Consider the following 24,610-nt stretch of genomic DNA (forward strand, 5'->3'; position numbering starts at 1 on the left):
ATATTTTCTGTTTTTTGTTGCTCCTGTCTGACAGTGAACTGAAAAAACATCCTAACAGTGATTATTGTAACGTCCAACAAGCCTCTAGAAACTCTAAATGATCCTGCAGAGATTAAAATAAAACGTCTGATGAGGTTAAAGATGAGCTTCAGCAGCAGCAGGCCTCCTCGTTAATTTTCCTCCTCTAATTCTCCCAGAGGTCTGCAGGGGAGCTCGGAGGAATCTGGGGCCCCTGACAGGTTCTGACTCGGGGCCCCTTCGCTCTGATGCCCCTGACTCCATCTATTAGACGTCACCTCGGCCGATTCCCTGCAGGACGTTTCCAGGAACGACGGAGCAGAAAGGTCAGGACCTTTTACCTGGTTTGAAACTGACGTCTGAGGAATTTAAAGTCCAAAAATGAGCTCCAGGGAGGAAGAACCGACTGGATTTAGATCTGAGTATGTTTCCAAGGGTATCTATATATATATATATATATATATATATACATTAGGGCTGGGACTGTAACACGTTAATTTCGATTAATTAAATACTGCGAAAATAACGCTTTAAAAATAATAACGCATTTAATTGCACCCTCCTCAGTTCCCTCATTTCTGGTAACTCTGATGAACACTCCAGCCCAGTAGGTGGCGGTAATGAACCTAAAGTCTGTTTGTAGCCATGAAGAAGAAGCACAGGAAGCACTGAGTGAAGTCAGGCTCTGGTGAACAGTGAAGGAAGATGAGATTGAGCTTGTTGGACAGAAAGTTTTCTTTTAAAAATCTTCCCGATGGCAGCTTGGATAAAAGCCTGGTTGTGTGTAAATTGTACAACAAAGAGTTTTCTGATCACTGCGTCACTTCAAGCTGACGGTATCACCTCAGTGTAAAACATGTTGCTGTTAGCACCAGAGCTAACGTTAGCTACGAGTCATGCTAACGGCTAACGGTGTAGCCATCCCATAATAGACCACTTTTCTAGACAGTGCTTGAGTTTACAGAAAGTCTTAAAATGTTGAATAAAATCGCTATAATTGCACTTAGATTTGCAGTAATCTGTGAATGTAGCAGACAGATGAAAAATGCAGATAAATAGAAATGAAACATTTTTGTGGTTTAAGGTTTTACTCCATCGAGGCTCTGCCTCCTAGGAGGAGGAATAACCTAAACAACAAAAATATCTCTTTTAATAACTTCATTATAAACTTTTTGTTTATAAAAAAATTACATAAATAAAAATTAATATTCCTATAAAAAGAACCATCAAAATTCCACCATTTATCAGACCCAGAAAAGATGAAAACAGAATGAATCTCTGGATTTTCAACTTTCTGAAGCTCCTTGAACTACTTATGCTGATTTTATGTGCCATACAGTGGAAAAAACAACTAAATTCAGGCTTTCAGTCATCAAAATCATTTTTTCTATATGTCCCATTTTCCTTTTTTAAAGTAAATTTTTGTCTATTCATTGATTCAACTGTCAACCACAATTTTATTTGAATTGAAAAACTTCACTTATTTTGTCAAATATTGCTATTTGACAAAACTGCAATTAATTGTGATTAATTAATTACAAAACCTGTAATTAATTAAATTTTTTAATCGCATCCCACCACTAATATATATATATATATATATATATATATATAAATTAAAAAAAAAAAATATATATATATATATACTAGATGACATCCAGTAAAATCATATAAAAAGTATTTATTAAATCATTAATGTCATTTTTAAAAAAAGACCAACAAAATGTTGAGAATTGTAAATAATGTCCACATCAAAAGTCTTTTTTGTTTTGTTTTTTTGCAATATTAGACTGTAAAATTACAGTTTTTGTTTTATTTAAATCAGCAAAAAATACAATAAGTTTTTAAGGATATTTATTTAGTTATTTTTTGAAAAAAATCATATATATATCAATATATTACGACAAATAAATGACTAGATAAATTGCTGGTTAAATGACTAGATGATATCTTGTATAATTATATAAAAAGTATTAATTAAATTGTTGTTTTTTCAAAGTAGTATTCAAATCAGCAAAAAACATGAAAAGTTTTTACAGATATTTATTTTGATAATAAAATAAGAATAAGTGAGCTACAATAAGACTAGAATAGAAAAAATAAGTAACAATAATAATAATAAAAATCAAAAGTAATACTGGTAATAATAGTGAGGTGGTAAATTATTGCACATTTAATGAAATATTACACAAGAAATTAGAAAATTTAAGTGAAATGTTCCTTATGTTCCTCCTTATTATTTTATTTTATTATTGTTCTTCCTCCTAACGTTCATTAATTGCACTCTGTCCTGATTTCCAACCAGATAATTAGCAAACAAAGCGTCTGTGTTTCAGAAACCTCCAAACGTCTGCAGAACTTAACAGTCTGAGTTTGTTCTGACCGATTATCGCTCTGAAACTCTCCAGCAGAAACAAACACAAAGACGTCCTTGTGCTTCTCGTAGCTTTAATGACATGTGAACGCTGCCGTATGGTCGGAATTATCCAATCAGTTCGTCTCCACCGGGTTCAGGGTTTTCTTTAAGGAGCAGAAATCAACTGGGTTGAGATTTAAAGAGGCTGAAATGAAACACGGATCTGATGTACGACGCGTTGAATTTATAGATTAAATGGTGCTTCAGGTCGTTTACAGAAATCACACATTGAAAATCAGTTTAGATACAAAAACAGATCATTTTCTGACCTTTTAACTGTTAATTTACACATTTTACCTGTTTGTTGATCACTTAAAAAAAAGAAGCCCAAAACTGTAAATAATGTCCACATCAAAAGTATTTATTTTTTTTATTTATTTTTAAAATAATATTCAACGGCAAAATTACACTATTTTTAAAGTATTTAAATGAGCCAAAAAATAATGATTTGTTCATTTGTTTTTATGTATTTTCGATGTATTTATTTTATTTTTATATTTATATTATTGTTATTATTTTTTACTTTATTGTAACTGGTATGTTACAGATTTTCCTTGTTTTGTTAAATTACTATTAATAAATTACCAGATAATATCCAGTAAAATCACAAAAAAAGTATTAAATTAAAATATTAATAGTATTTACATTTTTTAAATAAATAATGTTAAAAACTATACACAGTCTAATATTGAAAAAAAAGATTTTTGATGTGGACATTATTTACAGTTTTCAATGCTAAAAAAATGATATTAGTCATTTAATAAATATTTATGTGATTATACTGGATATTATCTGGTAATTTATCCAGCAATTTATCTAGTAATCTATTTGCAGAAATATATACATACACACACACATATATATATATATATATATATACACATCTATATATTTATATCTCTTCATGAAATAACAAAATAAATATCCAGAAAAAATTACTATATTTTTTGCTGATTTAAATACGACAAAATGTGCAATTTTGTAGTCTGATAATGTAAAAATAAAAAATGATATAAAGACTATTGATGTGGACATTATTAACAGTTTTCAACATCATCTTGTTTTTTTTTTTTTTTAGCTCTTTAAAAAAATTATCTTAATACTTTAATGAATACCTTTCATATCCATTTTACTGGATATCATCTGGTAATTTATTTAAGTTTAAGTCAACAAAATGAAGCAAACGAGACACAAACTGGTGTAAATTAGACCCAAAAGGGAAACAACCTCGACAACGATCCTCTTACTGTCCACTCAGTCGTTTAGAATGTTTTTTTTTTTTCTTTCTTATTTTTAGGTCCAGCTGAGTGTCATGTGGAGTAAAACGACTGCTGGCTTAGTTCAGACTTGACCACAAGAACTGAAAATAGACACCAAAGAATTTATTTTTATAAAGACGGTGAAACAACTGAGAGTTTCTGCAAAACTGAGAGGAAAAATGAATGTTTGAGAAACTGTGAACCTGGTTTTAAAGTTATAAAGACATCATCCAGGTCTGAAAACGCCTCGTCTGAACATAAATCTGTAACAAACAGCATCAATAAATGGATCCTTTACAGACAAAAACCACCCAAATTTATCCATCAGTAGAAGAAACCAAACTGTCCGACTTCAGAGCAGCCAGAGATGTTTTAATGTGGGAGGGAATGTGAGAAAAACTCTGCTTTTTTAGGGTAATTACATGAATCTGTGCCGGGAAATAGGACATCAGCAATGTGTGGGTTAAAGAGAGAACAATGGACGGAGGAGTTTTAATGGTTCAACAAGCCTAAAGTCTCTAGATGTCTTTAGTTTTAGGTTTAATCTGGTAAAAAGTGACCCAGTAATAATAAATCTAAGGGTTAGACCCTGTAGTGTTGTTTATGGGTGATTTATATATCAGAGAATTAAACTACAGACCTATCCATTCTACCTCCTATTCCTGCCTTTTTTATTTCATTAATGTATCATACTTATTATATCTAATTATTTTTCTCCTTATTATGCGCTGTATTCCTCATGTTTTGTCTTTTTGTTTTATTCTGACACAAGAATTCCTTTTGGGATTAATAAAGTCTCTTAAAGTGCTACAAAACTAATTAAGGCTGTGGTGTTTTTAACCCTCCTGTTGTCCTCATCTACAGGCACCAAAAATATTGTTTCCTTGTCTGAAAAAAATCCAAAAATTCAGCAAAAAAATTCCCCAAATTTCTGAAAATTTGCAAAATCTTCAGGAAGAAAATTCCAACAATTTCTTAAAAGTTTCCCTTAAAAGCCTCATTTAAAAAAAATGCCCCAAATTTGGCAAGAAAATTCTTGTAAATATTTTCAAAAAATGAGTAAAAATCTTCCAAAGAAATCCTAAAAACATCTCAAGTGATTCCAAATATATCAGTAAAACTTCTAATATTTTCTTTAAGAACATTCACATAAAAATCAACCAAAATCCAGTGAAATTTTTATGTGAATGTTCTTAGGAAACATTTTTAACATTTCTTTATTTCCACCAAAGAATTTTCAAAGATTTCCCAAAAATGTTGAAAATGTGGACATCTGAAGTTTCACTGTGAAAATATATTTTTTTCCACATTTTCAAACTTTAAAACGGATCAATTTTGACCCGCAGGACGACACAAGGGTAATTATTGATGATATGCTAACTAGCGTAGCCACGTAGCTAGCACCCCGCAGTGTTAGGAGTCGTGGAATTTAACCTAAATAATACAACCGTTATGGATTCATCAGGATGAAGTGTTCGTCTCTGGAGCATTTTGTTAAAGTTTAAGTTAAAATTCCATCAGAGCAGCAGCTCTGAGTTCAGATTTAGCTCAACGTTCGTCTGATTCACCAGATGTAGACTGCAGCTAGGATTTCCACCACCTGCATGTTAGTTTCTTTTCTAAATCCCCCTTCGCTGCAGGAACCACGATCTGGAAAGTGCTATAATGAACACTCAGCGATCACTTTATTACACCTGTTCAACTGTTTACTTGAAAATGACAAAAAAATAAGACAAAAACAACAAAAAGAGTTTACATCTGTCTGTTTGCAACATTACTCAAAAATGCATTTGGATGGAATTTTCAGGGAAGGTCAGAAATGACTCAAGGACCAACTGATTAGATTTTGCCATTGATGCGACTTACAGTCTGGATCCACGGATTTGACTAAAAAGTGGCTCAAAATGACTTAAAATTGGTCCAAAATTACTAAAAATTTGTCCAAAATGAAAAAAAATGTCCAAAATGACTAAAAAATTGGTTCAAAATGACTAAAAGTTTGTCCAAAATGACTAAATCTGTCCAAATAGACTCAGAAATGACTTTAAACCTGTTCAAAATTACTTTTAAGATGGCTAGAATTATTCAAAATAGGTTGGAAATGACTCAGTTAGTGGTAAAGAAATGGTTCCATCAGGCTAGAATGAAGGTTCTAGACTGGTCTCCCCAAAGTTCTGACTTAAACCCATCAAGAACCTGTGGACTGATGAAGAAACAAGTCTGAGTCTGAAAGACAACAGATTTAGATGAACTGAACCAATTCTGTCCAGAGGAGTCAAAGATAAACCAGAAGACCTTTAATAAATCTATGAAAGGACTAAAATACAGGATTGTGTTAATTGTGACAAAGATTTGTGTGTTTCAATGATTCCAGAGTTCTAGGAGTCGTTATAAACTGAAGACTGTCATCATAAACATGGTCTCTACCAGTAAAGTCAACTTTAGTTCATGTCTGGACAGAACATGTTTAATATCCTCAGATGTGATGACTCAGCAACTCAAAAATGAAATAAAGTGACAAAAAACATCCAAAATTACTAAAAATCGGTCCAAAATGGTTTAAAATTGGCCAAAACGACTCAAAATGTGTTGAAAATGATTGAAACTTGTTAACGATGACCAAAAAAATAGTCCAAAATGACTAAATATTCACAAAATCTATCCAAATTGACATAACCTGTCCAAAAATTGGTCAGAAATGACTCAGTTAAAGGTAAAGAACTGGTTCCATCAGGCTAGAATGAAGGTTCTAGAATGAAGGTTCTAGACTGGTCTCCCCAAACAAATGACTCAAGGACCAAGTGATTAGATTCTGGCAGTGATGCAGCTTATAGTCTGGATCCACGGATTTGGTAAAGATTTTTGTATCACTGCCAGATAGCGGCACGGTGTCACTGTAACCATGACAACAAGTGAACACTACGTCACGTCCTAGAAGTAATGGCTGGTTAGAACCTATTTAAAGGTTCTTTAGGATCTTACATTTGATTAAAGAGCTCTTTAAGAAGTTCTTCTTGTGGGTACATCTACATTAAAAGGCCACACTCTATGTTGTCCTAATTTCTGATCATCAATAACCAATAAATAAATGCTGCATCTCTGATGATGCCCTATGGGGGAATGAGCAGCCTTGGAGGAGGACGGCGTGTTTTTCTAGTTTTATGTTCTATAACGGCTGCAGTCGGACCGTTCTCCAACATCCAGACGATGTGAATCAGCGTTCTGCTGGTTAAACTCACATAGATGTGTCTCTGCTGGTATCTCAGGAACAGGTTGTGCATGATGGCTCCATCATGGAGGTCCTCCAGTGCCGCCATGTCCTCCACGCCGGCTACGCTGCTGAGGTGCATCGGCTGGACCTTCTGCCTGGTGAGGGCGTTCTGCTTGTAGGTGTAAACCTGTGAAAGATCACACAGAGAACATGTAAACAAAAAGGTAAACAAATCCACTCTGATGTGCTGAGAAGAAGAAGATCTAATGGTTCTGTTGGAGGAACTTCTAATCAACGTTCTCCTCCATGAAGCTTTAAACGGTGAAATGATTGTAAATCACTCAGCTTCCTGAATGTCCACTTTAAGTCTGGTCATTATTTTTAGACATATATAAATAAAATAAAATAAAATAAAGTGAAAAAATATAAAATCCAATGAAATAAATTAAAATCAAGTGAAATAAAATAGAGTAAAATAAAATAATGTGAAATAAAATAAATCAAATTAAACCAAAATAAAAAAAGTAAAATAAAATGAAGTGAAATAAAATAAAATAAAGTGGAATAAAAAATTTAAAATTTTAATGAAATAAAGTAAAATAAAATTTTTAAGAAATTTAATAAAGTAAAATGAAATAAAACAAAAATACATAAAATATATTAAAGAAAAAATCAACAGATTATACAGAAATATGCTAATGAGAATGTATGTACTGTATTCAAATAGGAAAAAAATTGATTAAAATAGTAGAAATATTTGACAAATTATACAGTTTTACATTTTCTGAAAGGGTTTTTTTGGCAGGAAGAGTGTCAGGTTTACAACAGCTTTGCAGATTTTACTTTTTTTACAGTGCAACTAGCATGTGCTACGTTAGCTAAACTAGCTTCATCTGATGACAAAGTTGGTATTTTTTAACTTTAAACCTGTCGACAAGTTTTGAGATTATTGAGGGAACAAATGCAGTAAAAACAATAAATAAAAAAGAAATACAGAAGCTGAAAATTGATGTTATTAGGATGAAATGTTTTTAGATTTCCTGACACAGCAGGTTGGTTTTATCTCCAGTGTTTCCCTTTGATAACTTCTGCACCTGAACCTCACCTGGAGTTAAACAGATCAGGTTTCACCTCTGAGGCGACATGTGGCCGACGGAGAAGCTTCATCCGACTCCTGGAGTCAAATGAAACTCACCGTTCGTCATCTGTTAAAGAACAAAAGCACCTGAGAGACGAAACTCTGGGTCGTATTTACCCTTCAAATGGAAAGATCAACCATCGTCTCTGTTTAGAATCTCATTTTATCTTTTTATCTGCTCTATTTATAACTATTCAAGATATTTTATATTTCTGATCTTTCTGTTTATTTCTATCTGCTGCTGTGAATTGTGTTCCTCAGCAGTGAAGCAAAATATCATTATCAGAAGCAGATAATGCTAATAAATGAAGACACTGTAGTTTCAACTTTCTGATGGTCTTTGAATGACTAATATGCCATTTTTGAAAAAACACGATGAAAGAAAAGCTTAAATTTGTGACATTTCATGAAAATAATGTAATCCTACAGGCGTCATTTACTAATTAGCCAAAAAGTTTGCTTTTTCTCCTCCCAGATTCTGTAAAAATCAAAAAAATTCTGTGTTTCTTTGTACAACTGGAAAGCCATCAGTGATTCAGTTGTGACCAATAATCAAGTTAAAAGAATTCTGGGACTTTTAGGTTGAACTGCAGGTTGTGTTTTCACCAGACTACGTAAAAAAGAAACCCCCAAAAATAAACACAAAACAGAAATCTGTGCTGCTTGGTGCAACAAAAAACCATCAGTGTCAATCATGATAAAATATTGCACAGTCATCATCGCAAAAAAGCAAACGATTTATCATATTTTCAACTTTCCGACCGTCTCTGAACTACTCATCTGATGTTTTCTGGAAAAATATGACCAAAAACAACCCTTAAATTTGTGATATTTTATTTAAAAAATGTCTTATTTAAAAATTTGCCAAAAATACAGCATTTGCTTTAACCAAATTCTGTAAAAAAGATAAAATTCTGTGATGCTTGATGCAACTAAAAAGCCAATAGTGATTCAGTTGTGACATAAAATCAAGTGAAAAGAATTCTGGGACTTTTAGATTGAACTGCAGGTTGTGTTTACACTAAAATGTAAACAGTAAAATATCTACAGGATGTCAAGTTTTAGTTCAATTAAAAATCAAAGAAATTCAGCTTCTCGACTTGATGGAACTTCATGATTTCTGCATCTTGAAAAGCTAATTTTCTAATCAGTTTTTGTTTTCAAGGTGGATTTTTGCTGTCAGGAAGATGTGACCTTCAGATTTCACACCGAGGAGCTCAAACCGAAGACGAAACATTTCCCAGAAGACACAACAAGTGGCTCATAGTTCCAGAGAAATGAAAAACACTCAGATAGAAAACATGTTAACCAACAAATACCGACTGATGAGGAACAAACTCTACTGTAGATATTCAGTTGTTTGATTATTTCTACATTAAACTGGTCCAAATCTTGACTGAGACTCGGTTTATCTGCCGCTTTTTGGTAGAATCATCCAAATAAAAGCAGCAGCAGGTGGAGGTGAGTTTTCAGCCGACAACCAGCAGCTAACTTCAGGACTGTTGACTGTAAACAGAATTAAGTTGTCAAACAAGTCTGTTTTCTCCTGGAACGGTTCGTCTGAAGGGCTTCATCTATAAGAAGTCCAGCTCAGCTTTTTTTTTCAGCTTCGACACATGATGAAGAACTGTGTTTCCGGTTATTTCAAAGCTAAACGATATAAAATCAGACACAATCAGGATGACACAAAACAGAAAAAGAGATGCAAAATGACAAAAACTAGAAAAAAATTGTCCCAAAGACAAACAGAACAAAAGAAAACTGATGTAAAATAACAGAAGGGAGACAAATAAATGACAAATATGAGCAGAAAACACAAAAAAACAGAAACAAAACTAGAAAAACGAGACACAAAATGACCAAAAATATCAGTTTTACATCCATCCAGGTGTCATAGTCCAAACACTAACCCCAGTTCTTGGTCATTTTCTCGATAACCAACTGTGATCATCAGTATTATGGGATGTATCCTAGTGATCATTAGTATTAAGGGATGTATCCTAGTGTGATCATCAGTATTATGGGATGTATCCTAGTGATCATTAGTATTAAGGGATGTATCCTAGTGTGATCATCAGTATTATGGGATGTATCCTAGTGTGATCATCAGTATTATGGGATGTATCCTAGTGATCATCAGTATTAAGGGATGTATCCTAGTGATCATCAGTATTATGGGATGTATCCTAGAGATCATCAGTATTATGGGATGTATCCTAGTGTGATCATCAGTATTATGGGATGTATCCTAGTGATCATCAGTATTATGGGATGTATCCTAGTGTGAACAGTTCAGAGTCCTAGAAACAATCATTGGTTCCTGGATGTGTTTCTGGTTTCTGATAATCCACCAGAGAAAACTTTAAAGGTGATTGTGGGTGAATTTTAATGTTGGTAGGTGGTTGATCACAACTATTAAAGATGATGGAAGAAGAAACCAGGATCATCTCCAGAAACTGATTCTCTGTGTTTTACATCATCTTATGAAGGCTGAAAAATGCTGCACAGAATTAAAAAGTGTGTCGTTTGGATTCATTTGGAGACTGGAGCTCTGAAAATGAACTTCGTCAAACATCCTGAAGTTAGCAGAGATTAAAAGGTCTGGGGGGAGAAGCTGGAAAAGAAAAGCCGGGATCACATTTCCTCCACATTAGAACGGACTCTGTGACGTCTACTGCGGCAGGAATGTGAGGAATGAAGGCCGGCTGGGTGCTGGGGGGTTGTCGGGTGCTAATGTGTCCCGGTGGGGGGGTCCGGAGGGTCGAGTCCTCGGACAGAGACCAGCTTTATTCAGACCACGTCGCCTCCAGCCACTCGGCCTCAGAGACAGACTGGGGTCACATTCAGGGTCCTTTCTACCGCCGGACACATTAATTCATGTGGAAACCAGAGAAGAAGAAACCAGGAAACCACGACAAGTCAACATTTTAGTGCTTTTACTTTGAAAGGAGTTACCAGCCGTGAACATGAACAACATGAAACCAGCTGGTCGACTCGGACTTCGCTGGTTCACAGAACGGTTCCTTTAATCCTCCTGTTGTCCTCATTTATGGGCACCAAAAAATATTGTTTGCTTGTCTGAAAAAAAAAATCCAAAAATTCTGCAAAAAAATTCCCAAAATTTCAGAAAATTTGCAAAACCTTCAGGAAGAAAATTCCAATAATTTCTTAAAAGTTTCCCTTAACAGTCTTATTTAAAAAAAATCCCCCAAATTTGGCAAGAAAATTCTTGTAAATATTTTTTAAAAATGAGTAAAAATCTTCCAAAAAAATCCTAAAAATATCTAAAGTGATTCCATATATATCAGTAAAACTTCTGATATTTTCTTTAAGAACATTCACATAAAAATCAACCAAAATCCAGCGAAATTCACTGGATTTTGGTTGATTTTTTTTGTGAATGTTCTTAAGAAACATTTTTAACATTTATTTTTTCCACAAAAAAATGTTCAAAGATTTCCTAAAAATGTTGAAAATGTGGACATCAGAAGTTTCACTGTGAAAATATAGATTTTTCCCACATTTTCAAACTTTAAAACGGGTCAATTTGACCTCCAGGACGACACCAGGGTTAAAGTGCACTTTGCGTCTCTGATCATTCTGGATCATTAAATATTTTGTCAACTGGAATGTTTTCTTGCAAAGGAACCTCCAGGTCATCCACACATTAAACATGATTTACGCCAAACTGGATTTTCTTCTAAGTGTTGCAGATGTTCCTCAATCACTGTCACTGCTTCTTCTCCTGATGTTTGTCCAACTTGTGAAAATCTTTGTGACTTGAACAACTCATTAAAAATGTATCAAAATGGTCCAAAAATGTACTTAAGTTATAACATAATGGTTCAAAATGGCTCAAAACCTTTCCAGTCCATGTCAAAAATAACAGAGTTGTAGATGTTCCTCAATCACTGTCACTCTTCTCCTGATGTTTGTCCAACTTGTGAAGATCTTTGTGACTTGAACTTTGGTAAAAAAACAAACAAACAAACAAAAAAAAAACAACTTGTTAAAAATGTCTCAAAAATTGTCTGAAAAGACTCCTTTTTGTCCAAAGTCTCTCAAAAATTGTTCCAAAATCTGTCCAGATGATTCCAAACCTGTCTTAGATTAGTTAAATATTTACTGAAGTTACAATAAAATGGTTCAAAATGGTTAAAAAAGTAATCCCAAATGCCTCAAAACATTTTTAATACATGTTATAGCTAACTTAGAGCATCAGTATTATGGGATGTATCCTAGTGTGAACAGTTTAATATCTATGACGTAGGAATCTGTTTCAGTTTGTCCAAAGTTACTAAAATGGTTGAATCTTCTTCAAACTGCATCACATCCTTCCCAGAATGACTCCTAATGTGTCCAGAGTTCCTAACATCTGTCCAAAATGCCTCAAAGCTTTTCCAGAGTGACTTGAACCTTGGCCAGAATGACAACAACTTGTTAAAAATGTCTCAAAAATGGTCTAAAAAGACTCAATTTTGTCCAAAGTCTCTCAAAAATTGTTCAAAAATGTGTCCAGATGATTCAAAACCTGTCTTAGATCAGTTAAACATTTACTAAAGCTACAACAAAATGGTTTAAAATGGCTCAAAACATTTCCAATCCATGCTATAACCAACTGTGATCATCAGTATTATGGGATGCATCCTAGTGTGAACAGTTAAGAGTCCTAGAAATAGTCATTGGTATCTTGGATGTGCTTCAGTTTGTCCAAAGTTATTTAAAAATGGCCCAAAATGAAAAAATCTCATTCAAATTGCATCAAATCCTTCCAAAAGTGACTTGAACCTTGGCCAGAATGACAACAATTTGTTTAAAATGTCCCAGAAATGGTCTGAAAAGACTCAATTTTGTCCAAAGGTTCTCAAAAATTGCCCAAAAATCTGTCCATATGATTAAAACTTGTCTTAGATTAGTTAAACATTAACTAAAGTTACAATAAAATGGTTCAAAATGCCTCAAAAACGTTTCCAATCTATGTTACAACCCACTATAGATGTCTTCTGGGCCTTTTCCTGGTGTTAAAATGTCACAGGCTTTGACCTCATTAGGTTTCTAATTGGCCCTGTTGTGTTTGTGGGGACGAGAAGGTCGACGCCCAGAAAACAAAGCCGAGGGGCCCCGGCGCTAAGCCTAGCGACAGATGCTAACGGGAGTAAATCTGTGTGAAACAAAGCCGTTAGACAGCGGGGGGGAGGCAGGGCTGCAGAAGTGAACGCTCATTTACGTTCAGGACATCAGAGAGAAACTACAACCACAGACGGAGGGTTTTACACCGAAGCTGCACGTCTCTGATCATTCTGGATCCTTAAATATGTTGCCAGCTGGAACCTCCAGATCATCAGTGGATTCCTGAAGCTCAACACATTTAACACGATTTACACCAAACTGCATTTAGTTCAAAGTGTTGCAGATGTTCCTCAGTCATTTTCACTGTTTCTTCTCCTGATGTTTGTCCAACTTTGTCCAGCCGTTAGAATAGTTTATCTCCCTTAAAAGTTGGAATTTTTTCAACGTTGCATGCAAGAAATCCTGTTTTATTCTGTCACAAATGTCAGAAAACGCAACAATTTCAATACAACCGAGCAGCCAGTATGATGAGAAAAGAAGCGAGAAAGCGGTCAAGAACAGAGGAACAGGAGAATTTTGTGACAAAGAGACAAAACTGATGACTAAAATGATCAAAATGTCACACTGAACAACAAAAACAAGACACAACAGAGGAAACGAGACACAACAAACCCACAAAAAACTAAATTATCTCAACAAGGAAAAAAAATTTCCAAAGACGAACAGAAGAGACGAAAAATGAAGAAAAGGAGACGAGAAGATGAGCAAAGAACAACAAAAACAAAACACCACACGACCAACCAGATCAGTTTTACATCCATCCAGGTGTCACAGTCTCAACACTAAATCTAAAACCAACTGTGGTCCTCAGTATTATGGGATGTATTATAGTTTCAGCAGTTTAATATCTATGACGTAGGAATCTGTTTCAGTTTGTCCAAAGTTACTAAAATGGTTGAATCTTCTTCAAACTGCATCAAATCCTTCCCAGAATGACTCCTAATGTGTCCAGAGTTCCTAACATCTGTCCAAAATGCCTCAAAGCTTTTCCAGAGTGACTTGAACCTTGGCCAGAATGACAACAACTTGTTAAAAATGTCTCAGAAATGATCTGAAAAGACTCAACTTTGTCCAAAGTCTCTCAGAAATGGTTCAAAATGTGTCCAGATGATTCCAAACCTGCCTTAGATCAGTTAAACATTTACTGAAGTTACAATAAAATGGCTCCAAACCTTTCCAGTCCATGTTAGAACCAGCTGTGATCATCAGTATTATGGGATGTATCGTCGTTCTGCAGCTTTAACAATCATGCTGCTGGTCCTCTACTTTCTTTCAGGGCTGTAATTATTCTGTCAGATCAGGAGGAATGAAACTCCTCATTATGTTTCTGGAGGAGGGAAAGCTGAGCCGGACAGGTAGCCTTCATCCTCCATCATCATCATCATCATCATCATCATCAGCTGCTCTCTGAATCTCGTTTATCTGCTGCTGAAACCTGAGAAACCCGACATTTACCTGAAGCTGCAACAAGTACGACAACATCCGACTAATAACTGGTGATTTAACAGCTTTAGAGAGCCAAAATCTAAAGTTAATTCTGATTTAAAGAGTCACGTTTCATATTACCTCAATTAATTCCAATTAGTTCAGTAATAAATAATAATAAAGTTGAATTCACAGCAATTATCAGCAAATAAGCAGCAGTAATTTGCAAATCATTTCAATATTTCTGTTTAAAAACACATTTGATTGTCGATTAATCTCTTCTCAATTAATCAACGTTTTTGGTATAAAATGTCTGAATAAATGAAAAAAAAGTGAAAAATGTCGATGACAAACGCCTTGTTTTGTCAGAAGAAACCAGAAAAATCTCATAGTTAAGAACCTCAGGATTTTAGAGGAACTCTAAAGGTCTGAAAATGAAACTAAAAACTTTCTCCTGTCTGAGACGTCGTTAATAAAACTGCAGTTAAAACTCACAAAGAACAACATCTGCTCTGAAGATCGACAGGTGACGTCCATCTCCAGTTACACAAAACACACACACTACAACACACTACAACACACACACTGGACAGTGGTTCCTCAAAGAACCCACCGTGGCTACAGTTCTCTGGGGAACATGTTACAGTGCCTAAAGAAACTATTTTTCATGGTACTTTAAGGGGAAAAACAAATCTCTATTTTTGGTTGCAGTTTGTGGCTTTTTTCTGCAAAATTGTTCCTTGAAGAGCCTGAAGTTCTCTGGAGCACCAGTCATGGTGCCTACAAGAACCATTTTTTGATGGCTCTTCATTTCTTGTTCTTTATTTTGTTCTTTTCTTTGTTTATGTGACGTCCTGCCACAAGATTAGACTCCAAAAAACATAAACATCTCGCATGTTTGATGGTTCTTTAGGGCACCTTGTTGGGGGAAGCTCTTGCTAAAAGTTCCTTTGTGGACTAAAATTGGTTCCTCAGTGGCATCACTGGAAAGAACCATTCGTGGTGCAGCTAGGCCCACAAGTAATTGTCTGGAAAACTGTTCTTTAAAGAACCCATTTTTACAAAATTTCTCTTGAGTTATGGTGCATAAAGAAACTGTTTCTGATGGGACTTTGGGGAGTTCTTTAAGGAACCATTTGAAGACAATTGTTTTTGGTTACAGTTTGTGCCTTTTTTCAGCAAAATTGCTCCTCGAAGAGCCTATTTTGCCTGAAGTTCTAGTTACAGTGTCTATCAGAACCATTTTTTGATGGGTCTTCATGTCTTGTTGTTTATTTTGTTCTTTTCTTTGTTTATGTGACGTCCTTCCAGAAGATTAGACTCCAAAAGACGTAAACATCTCGCATGTTTGATGGTTCTTTAGGGCACCTTATGGGGGTTCCTATTAAAGAACTGTTGGTTCTGTTGGGAAGCTCTTACTAGAAGGTTCTTTTTAGAAAATAGAAACAGTTTTTCATTTCATCACTGCAAAGAACTATTGTGGTTCCAGTTAGAACCTTTGTTTTTCTGAGTGCAGGTAGATTCATTAAAGAAATATCTGCAAATTTTAAAGAACTTGTTTGCCTTAAGTTCTCTGTAGTCCAATTTATGGTACCTAAAGGAACCATTTTGACCGTTCTTTGTGGCACCTTATGGGGGTTCCTTAGAGAATTTAGAGCTCTTAGAGAAAGTTCTTTTTGGAATTAAAGATGGCAGTGAAGTGAAGAACTCTTCGTTGTTCTAGTTTGCACATTTTATTTTACTGCTCTGCATCAAACCTAAACCTGTAGAACCTCATGATGGCGCTACAGATAAACCAAGACATTCCACCACTGAGAGCCTTTAGCCTCATTAGCTTCAGTGTCTGCAGGGCTAACGGAGCCGGTGAGCGAGCAGCAGCCAGGAGATAAGAATGTCTTAATCTGCCGGTAAATCTTGAGGACAATACGTTGGCTCAACATGACCCTAAATCCCTCAGCGCTCACATTTACAGGCCGTCCTCTGGTAGCGACCCTCTGCTGCTAAAACACTCGGCTGCCTCCACACAGGAAGTCTTTGTTGAAGCTGTCAGCGGAGAATAGAACCACCCAAACAGATCGGATTTAACAGGAGGCAAGATATTTAACACGCTGAACTCTAAGTTCCTTAAAAAAAAAAAAAAAAAGACACATTTAGACATGCAAGAGTGTCCTGAAAGATGCTCTTCATTTCATAAATGAACACAATCAGAACAAATTTGTGGTTTTAACTTGTGTTGTGATTTTGGGGACATCTGTCCAAGGATTGCAGATGAAAAACAGCTTCTTGGTGCAGATGGTTGGTTTGTCCGTCTGTCTGTCTGTCAGCGACATTACTCAAAAACAGACCAACGGATTTGGATGAAATTTTCAGGGAAGATCAGAAATGACACAAGGACCAAGTGATTAGATTTTGGCAGTAATGCGGCTTATAGTCTGGATCCACGGGTTTGTTAAAGATTTCTGTATCATTGCCAGATAGCGACACGGCGCCACTGTAACCATGACAACAAGTGAACACTACGTCACTTCCTGGAAGTAATGGCTGGTTAGAACTTATTTAAAGGTTCTTTAGGATCTTACATATGATTAAAGAGCTATTTAAAGAAGTACTTTCTAAAAGGTTCTTTATACAAATTGTTCTATTTCTGGTTCCAGTTTGCACCTTCGTTTTATTGATGGTGTTGAAAGGAACCATTTTGTGACGGTTCTTTGTGGCACCTTATCCGGGGTCTTAAGAGAAGGACTTGAAGAAGTAGTTGGTTAGAAGGCTCTTAGTAAAGGGTTCTTTGAAAAACTAAAAATGGTTCCTGAAAGAAACCTGTTTGGCTAAAGTTCTCTAGAGAACCAGTTATGGTGGCCAAAGAAATGATTTTTGATGGTTCTTTGTTTTTTTTTTTTTTTTTGAAACAACAGTTTGAAGAAATGGTTCTTTAAGCTCTCACCAGTTGGTGAAATGACTCTTTAAAGAAGTTCTTGCTAAATAATTTGTCCTTTCAGTACAAATTGTTCTGTTTTTGGTTCCAGTTTACACCTTTGTTTTACTGAGTGAAGCTCCGTCCACAAAGATTTTTCTGCAAATTATTCCTTAAAGAACCCATTTTGCCTAAAGTTCTCTTGGGCGCAATTTACGATGCCTAAAGGAACCATTTTTTGATGGTTCTTTGTGGCACCTTATGGGGGGGGGTCTTAAAAGAATGGCTTGAAGAAGCAATTGGTTAGAAGGCTCTTAATAAAGGGTTCCTTATTAAAAATGGTTCCTCTGTGGCATCATAGTGAATAATTCATTCTTGCTGCAGGTAGATCCATTAATAATTGTCTGGAAAATGGTTCCTTAAAGAAGCTACTTTGGCTAAATTTGTCTGGAGAACCAGTTATGGTGGCCAAAGAAATGATTTTTGATGGTACCTTTGGGGGTTCTTCAAAGAACAGTTGATGAAACGGCTAAGGTTAGGGTTATGGTTCCTTGTTTTACTGAGTACAGGTACTTTCAGAAAGGTTTTTTCTGCAAATTATTCCTCAAAGAACCCACTTTGCCTAAAGTTCTCCCAAAGGAACCATTATTTGGTGGTCAACAGAAGTCTTGTCTGGAGTTGCTGACACCACATGATGCCGGTAGCTCCGACCGTCTTCCACGTGATCGTTTTAGAGTTTGGAGTCGAGGCGAAGCATCAAAAGAACCAGATTCCTCTCAGAGGCCTTATGGTTCCTCTCAGCCAGTCTGAGGAATGTGACACCTCACAGAACAGGGGAACGTTCTGCGTCAAATCCAACCTCAAAATCTCCCTGATGGAGCACTTCACGTCTTAATAACCGACCCAAAACATACATGAAGCCCAGCGTGACCTCGGCTCCGACGTCCTTCACCCTCCTCCATATCCGCTGTTTTGACAACACGTGGATCAAAGACGTAACCGACAGCCATCTGGGGGTTTAGGGGATTTACTGCATCTCCAGCTGATCCCAAGTTATGAGCAGATCTCTTTAAGCCTTTGCACAGAATAAGGTGTGGGAACGATGGAACCGTCACAAAGATTGAATGTCTGACCTTGAAAAACACCTCAAAAAATACAACCAGCACAAAATCAGCTTTTAATGTTTGCATTAAGTTGTTACTTCACCACATACAAGTACTGTGCATGGTTCAAGTAGTCGCAGGGTTGGAAAAAAACACAAATCTTTGGCATCGTTTTTCTGCTTTTCTACCTTCCTGCTAGCAAGTTCTGCTGCCTCACCTCATCCACTTTACATCTGTAACGTCTAGTTTTCATAGCAATAAGAGGTCGCATCACTGGAACACAGCACAGGATATCTGGAGATTTTAGAAAGTCCCACTCCTTCTAATAGCAGGAACTTGTTTCTAGATGACATTGATTTCTGTTATTTCAATACAAACTTTAGATATTCTAAGTAATTGCAAGGACTGAAAAAACTAAACTTTGTTGATCTTTTTCTTGTCACAGGTTGTTTTTCTGCTTTTGTGAGTTCCTGTTTGCAAGTTTTGCACACTTTTGCTGCCTCACCTCATCCACTTTACATCTTTAACTTCTAATTTTCATAGAAGTAAGACGTCGCATCACTGGTGTTTGAAACATGGCCGGACCCTAGAACTTTACAGTGTGTTTGGGTTCTATGTACAAATGAAGGTACTTCCAAATTCCTGCAATGACTACTTTGATTACAACTCTGTTTATGATGAATTAAAAAGGTTTAGATGATGGAGAATCACCTAGCAGTTTGTTCTTGTAACAAGTATTTGTTTAAAAATATGCATTCATTTCTTGATATTTCAACTCTTTTTCTTGTCAGAGGTTGTTTTTCTGCTTTTGTATGTTCCTGCTAGCAAGTTTTCTGCATTTCTGCTCCCTCCTAATGCACATTTCTGCTTCCTTCAGAGCTCACATCACTGCTGTTTAAACATCTGGAGCAGTGAAATAACTTCCTTTCTTCAGCTGAGATCTAGAACAGGTAGCAGCAGTCGGGTTTTCTTGGAGATGCCTGCACTGTTGCAAAAAAAAAAAAAGCCTTGCATTTATCTGTAATACAACACTTACTTCTTTTTGGAAGAACCAGTTCTGGAACCAAAAGCAAACAAGAATTCCTGATGAAACTCTTGATTTTAGAGCGACTTTCCCTCTAAACAAAGCGGTGAAACAGGACGGAAGGTTCTAATGGGATCCAAACCTCAGCTTCAAAACTGTTTGTGTTGTGTTCAGATTAAAGCGTCGTTAGCCACAGATCAGATGAGTTGGTGGTTCTTACCTGGCCGTAGTCGGTAGCGAAGACAACAACGCCTCCGGAGCAGGAGGACACGGTGCTGGGAAGGTACTGCTCATCCTCCCGTAACCAAACCCGCTCACCCTGCACAGAAACAACAAGAGCTTCAGGTAAACGGCTGGTTTCAGTTCACAAACATGAAAAGAAAAATGATCTAAAACCAGGAGAAATGGATCTCCAATGAAGCAAACACTGATTCTCTGCTGCTGGTGGAAATAAAGCACATTTTCATTCTATTATTTTCTGACATAAAACATCTGCTCTGTAGTTTATATTTAGCTCTTGGCTAACGTCGCCATGGCGTCACCGAGGCATCGACCTTTCTTTGCTCATGAAAACATGGAGGATCCGTTTTCTGCTTGCAGCCGGACTAAAGCTGCTGTTTATTGATGCTTCCTGCTGACCCGAAAACACCTGAATACCTGCTGACCTGTTAACTTCACTGAGTTTCCCTCCAGGCCAACAGCTGGACGTTTAACCGCTCCGTCGTTGTGTTTGAAGTAGCAGTTAATCTGAGGAATCGTATGCTGATATTTCATCCTTCTTTCGAGATTATTAGAAAAGTCTTTGGGTCATTCCAGAGCTGGAGGACATTTTACATCAAATTTCAAATAATCCATGTAGAAAATACTAAAACATACAACTAGGAAAAAAGAATGTTTGAAAATGTTTTAAGTCTAGAGTTCCCCCTAAAATACCATTTTTCTCTTGTCCCGCCCCCCCTGATGACCAAACTGAATCTCTAATAAAGCAGTTCAAATGAAATTTAAATCTCCTGTTTTTGATTTTATAGTTTTCATTGATGTCTCTTGTATTTGTGGGAACATTTTTTTAATCAACATAATATTTTAAATAATAATTATTATACATGGAACGTGTCCCACAACATGTTTGCAGAACCTGTTGATGTTTTTGTCATTTTATGTCTCGATTTTGCTGTTTTCTGTCTCGTTTTTGGCATTTTGTGTCTCATTTTTGTCATTTTATGTCTCGTTTTTGTTGTTTGTTGTCTCGTTTTTGATGTTTCATGTCTCATTTTTGTCATTTTGTGTCTTGTTTTTGGGATTTTCTGTCTCATTTTTGGCATTTTCTGTCTCGTTTTTGGCTATTTTCTTTCTCATTTTTGTCATTTTGTGTCTTGTTTTTGTCATGTTGCCTCATTTTTGTTGCTTTCTGTCTTGTTTTTGTCATTTTGTGTCTCGTTTGAGTCATTTTCAGTTTCGTTTTTGTCTTTTTATGTCTTATTTTTGTCGTTTCCATCATCCAACAGTGTTCCTACAGAATGTGTAGAGCAAAGCTATGTCCTCTCTTGTATTTTTCATCTTTTCATCCCATTGTCAGCCTTGATTGAATGTCTCCCTCCAGCTCATATTATCAGGATCAGACTAATTCTTTGGACTGTTTTCCATCAGTCAGTTTGTCCTCTTGGTCAGCAGTAACAGCAGCTAAATATCTAGCTTCTACTGCTGAGAAAAAGATCACATTAGCATGGATTAGAGTAGAGTTAGCAAACAACACAGAAAACATGGAAGAAGAAGCTGAGCCCATCAATGCCTATTATTGATCAATATGGAGCAGAAACCTGGAAAAGAGAAGGTTGATTTTTCAAACATTTGAAGCCCAAATGTCCTCCAGTTCTGGAAAGACTCTTTTGTTCTAGAGGTTTGTTTGATGCAGATTATCAGGACCCTCTCTGAAGCAGCCCCTTCCACTGGATTCCCTCTTAATCGCATCGCCACATGTGCCGCTGTTCATTAGCGTGACGGCTAACGCTAATGGGAAAAACAAGCCTCCATGAGACGCCCCTCCTCCACCTTTGACCCGCCGGCCCTCGGTGGGTCGCATCGAGGCACCTGGCCGGGAAAAAAAGCCGTCGGCAGATGAATGGAGTTAAAACAGCGACGCAGTAAAGCTCAGGTCTGCAGCGTCAGCAGCAGATCAGCGAGTTGTTTAAACCCTCGGCCAGACGCTCTGCTCAGCCGGCAGCCCGATTCACAGGGCCTCCCAGGGAGGAATAAAAGAGGAAAACTCAAAAAGAAAGTCCTCTCTTCATCCTGACAGAGAAATGACACGTCATTCTTTAACTTTTTTTGGCAGAACAAAGATTATGTTGCGTAGCTTCGCCCTCCGAACCCCAAAAACCAAGTTTGAAAGGCATGTTATTTTTTTAAAAATCTCTTTTATTATTAGATTTTCAACTCCCTCATGGCCTTTAACTCCTCATTCATTGGAAAACTTCACCAAATCTGAGCTTAAACTGGTGACATTTCACGAAAAACACTCTAAACCAGAAAATAAATCAATTCTGCAGCTGAAAAGATGTGACCAACTCAGCTACGACGACGTGAGAAAAACTGGGCGGATTTTCAACTGAAGTGCAGGCAGTGTTTCCAGAAACAAATTAAAAAGTAGGTAGTAAAATATCTATGCTGTGTTTAAATTCCAGTATTATAACACCTGTGGAATAAATTTAAGTTTTGTTTTTTTTTTTTATTTTTCATCATGATTTGTGTGATTCTAACTTAGTCATTCTGCACAGAAGACGTTTCTGAGTTTTTCTTCGTGGTTGTTCTGTTTCCACTGACCTGCAGGACTTTAGATTACAGTAAAAATGAATGAGAAAGGAGCTACAAAATCTCAAAAGTCATTAATGCGTTGCAGTTTTAAGGTGGACATGTTCATTGCTGAACACAAAACAAGAGAAATGAGACATAAAACACCAAAAAGCAGAAACAAAAGAAGAGAATCGAGACAAAATGACAAAAATTAGGGGGAAAAAACTGCCAAAGACAAACAGAACAACACAAAACTGATACAAAATGACAGAAGGGAGACAAATAAATGACAAAAATGAGCAGGAAACTAGAAAAACGAGACACAAAATGACCAAAAGTATCAGTTTTACATCCATCCAGGAGTCAACAGTCTGAACACTGAATCTGTTGGGTTCATTTTTGAGTCACTTTGTAAAAGTTTGAGATATTTCAGCCATTTTGTGTCAGTTTTTGTTCCTCTTCAGTTTTCAAGTAGTTGTGGACACTTTTTTAGCATTTTGGTTGGATTTGAATTCATTTAGGACGATTCTGAATAAGTCTGGAGGAGTTTCTGGTTATTTTAGTTCAGTTTTCAGTCACTATGGACAAATTAAGTATTTTAAGAAAACTCAAAGTCACTGATGTGTTGCAGTTTTAAGCTGGACCTGCTCGCTGCTGGCAGCTTATTTTAGGTTCCAGATGTGTTTTTGTGCGTATAAAAACACCACATGGACATGGTGATGAGGTGAAAAACTTGATCTTGTAACGCTGTGGTCATAAATAAAACATTTCTCTAAAGTCTTCTGCATAAATCTTGACCTGCATGGAATCAGTCAGCATGTTTCTTTAGTTTTGTGCAGCTGTGACTTGGATCTGCACTCTGCTGGCTTTTCTTTTTTTCTTCTTTTTTTGCAACTGAAGTGTGGTTTTCATTCAGAAATATGCAGCTCGGCTCCTCGGTTTGAAGTGGAGGCCAGCGATGAATGAAGAGGGAGGAAGTGAGGAGGGGGAGGAACCTCAATAAGATCCTCCTTCCCTTCCTCAGCTCACTCTGGGTTTGTTTGTTGGGGGTTCCAGTGGGTGAAAGTGTGCCGGTGGGAGGAGCGACGCCCCCGACCGACCGACCGACCGACCGGCCGGCCGGCCGACCGACCGACCGACCGACCGACCGACCGACCGACCGACCGACCGACCGGCCGGCCGACCGACCAACCGACCGACCGACCGACCTCCTGTTTCCACCTCCAGCCTCCTCCGGCGCTGCACAGCAGGAATGTTTGGTGTCGGCTGGTAAACAGCACACGTCTCCACTTTGTGGACGCCACAATGGAGCGTCTTCCTTTGTTTGGTTCCTTTCTGAGGCATCAAAGAACCAGACGGACGTCGGTCAACATCGAGTCTTTTTCTTCATTACACCGTCTAAAATAATCAAGTTTCTTTTTGCTTAAACATCTGTGATTCATGTGAAACTCCTTTATCATAAACTCTGGAAATATTCACAGTATCGAGGTAGAACTCTGAGCATTAATAAAGTTAGTGGAGATGAAGAACCAGGTGGTTCTGAGGAGCTTTGGGGGAACTTCCTGTTGATTTTTGTATGTAATGATCCACCAGCTGTAGTGAAATCCTGAAGGTTTTTCTTGATGAATCACCTTTTAGTTGTCTATAAACAAGCAGCTGTAGCAGAACTTCTAGATCCTGAACATGCTACTGTACCGTGTTGGAGGACAACATGATTATTTTTCAAGAGTTTTTGTGTGATTTCGAGTCTTTTTAAGCCTCAGAGCTTCTGGCTTTAGCACTCCAGACACTGATGGAGGACCACAGCTGTCGGTTCAGACGAGGTTAAAGTTCAACAGCAGGAACAAGCGACTTCTGCTGCTTCAACCCGACTTTACATGGAGGCGGATTCCAGATATCTGGTTTGGTTTCCACAGAATAAATCAGCGCCAGTTGTAGCAGCAGTTGTGTCGAGTCAAGGTTTGAGAGTGAAGGCCGACGTGGAGGACAGGACTCGGTCTGTTCGGGGAGAGGAAGTGGAATCTGTGAAACAGGACAGCTGCTCATTCCCAGCTCCCCCCCGCCGGCAGATCATTAGCCACACATGTCGAGGTTAGGCAGGGAAAATACCGCCGGGAGACGGGTCAGAACCTCCGGGCCTGGAGGCCGGTGTTGGTGTTTGGGTTCTGGCTGGGAGGAGGCGTCA

The 24,610-nt window shown here is 37.0% G+C and overlaps 1 protein-coding gene across 1 annotated transcript in view; it reads right to left on the reverse strand.

The window, feature by feature from the left end:
* myo10 (myosin X) overlaps window positions 1-24,610 on the reverse strand; it is a 129,889-nt gene that overhangs the window by 70,310 nt on the left and 34,969 nt on the right. Inside the window, exons 2-3 of the mRNA XM_055014180.1 lie at window positions 19,856-19,954; window positions 6,933-7,091 (exon numbers count right to left, since the gene is read on the reverse strand). Coding sequence (XP_054870155.1) covers window positions 6,933-7,091; window positions 19,856-19,954 — 258 coding nt within the window. The remainder of the gene's footprint in view (window positions 1-6,932; window positions 7,092-19,855; window positions 19,955-24,610) is intronic.

This window comes from Amphiprion ocellaris, chromosome 10, assembly GCF_022539595.1.
Source record: "Amphiprion ocellaris isolate individual 3 ecotype Okinawa chromosome 10, ASM2253959v1, whole genome shotgun sequence".
In the NCBI taxonomy this organism is placed as follows: Eukaryota; Metazoa; Chordata; class Actinopteri; family Pomacentridae; genus Amphiprion; species Amphiprion ocellaris.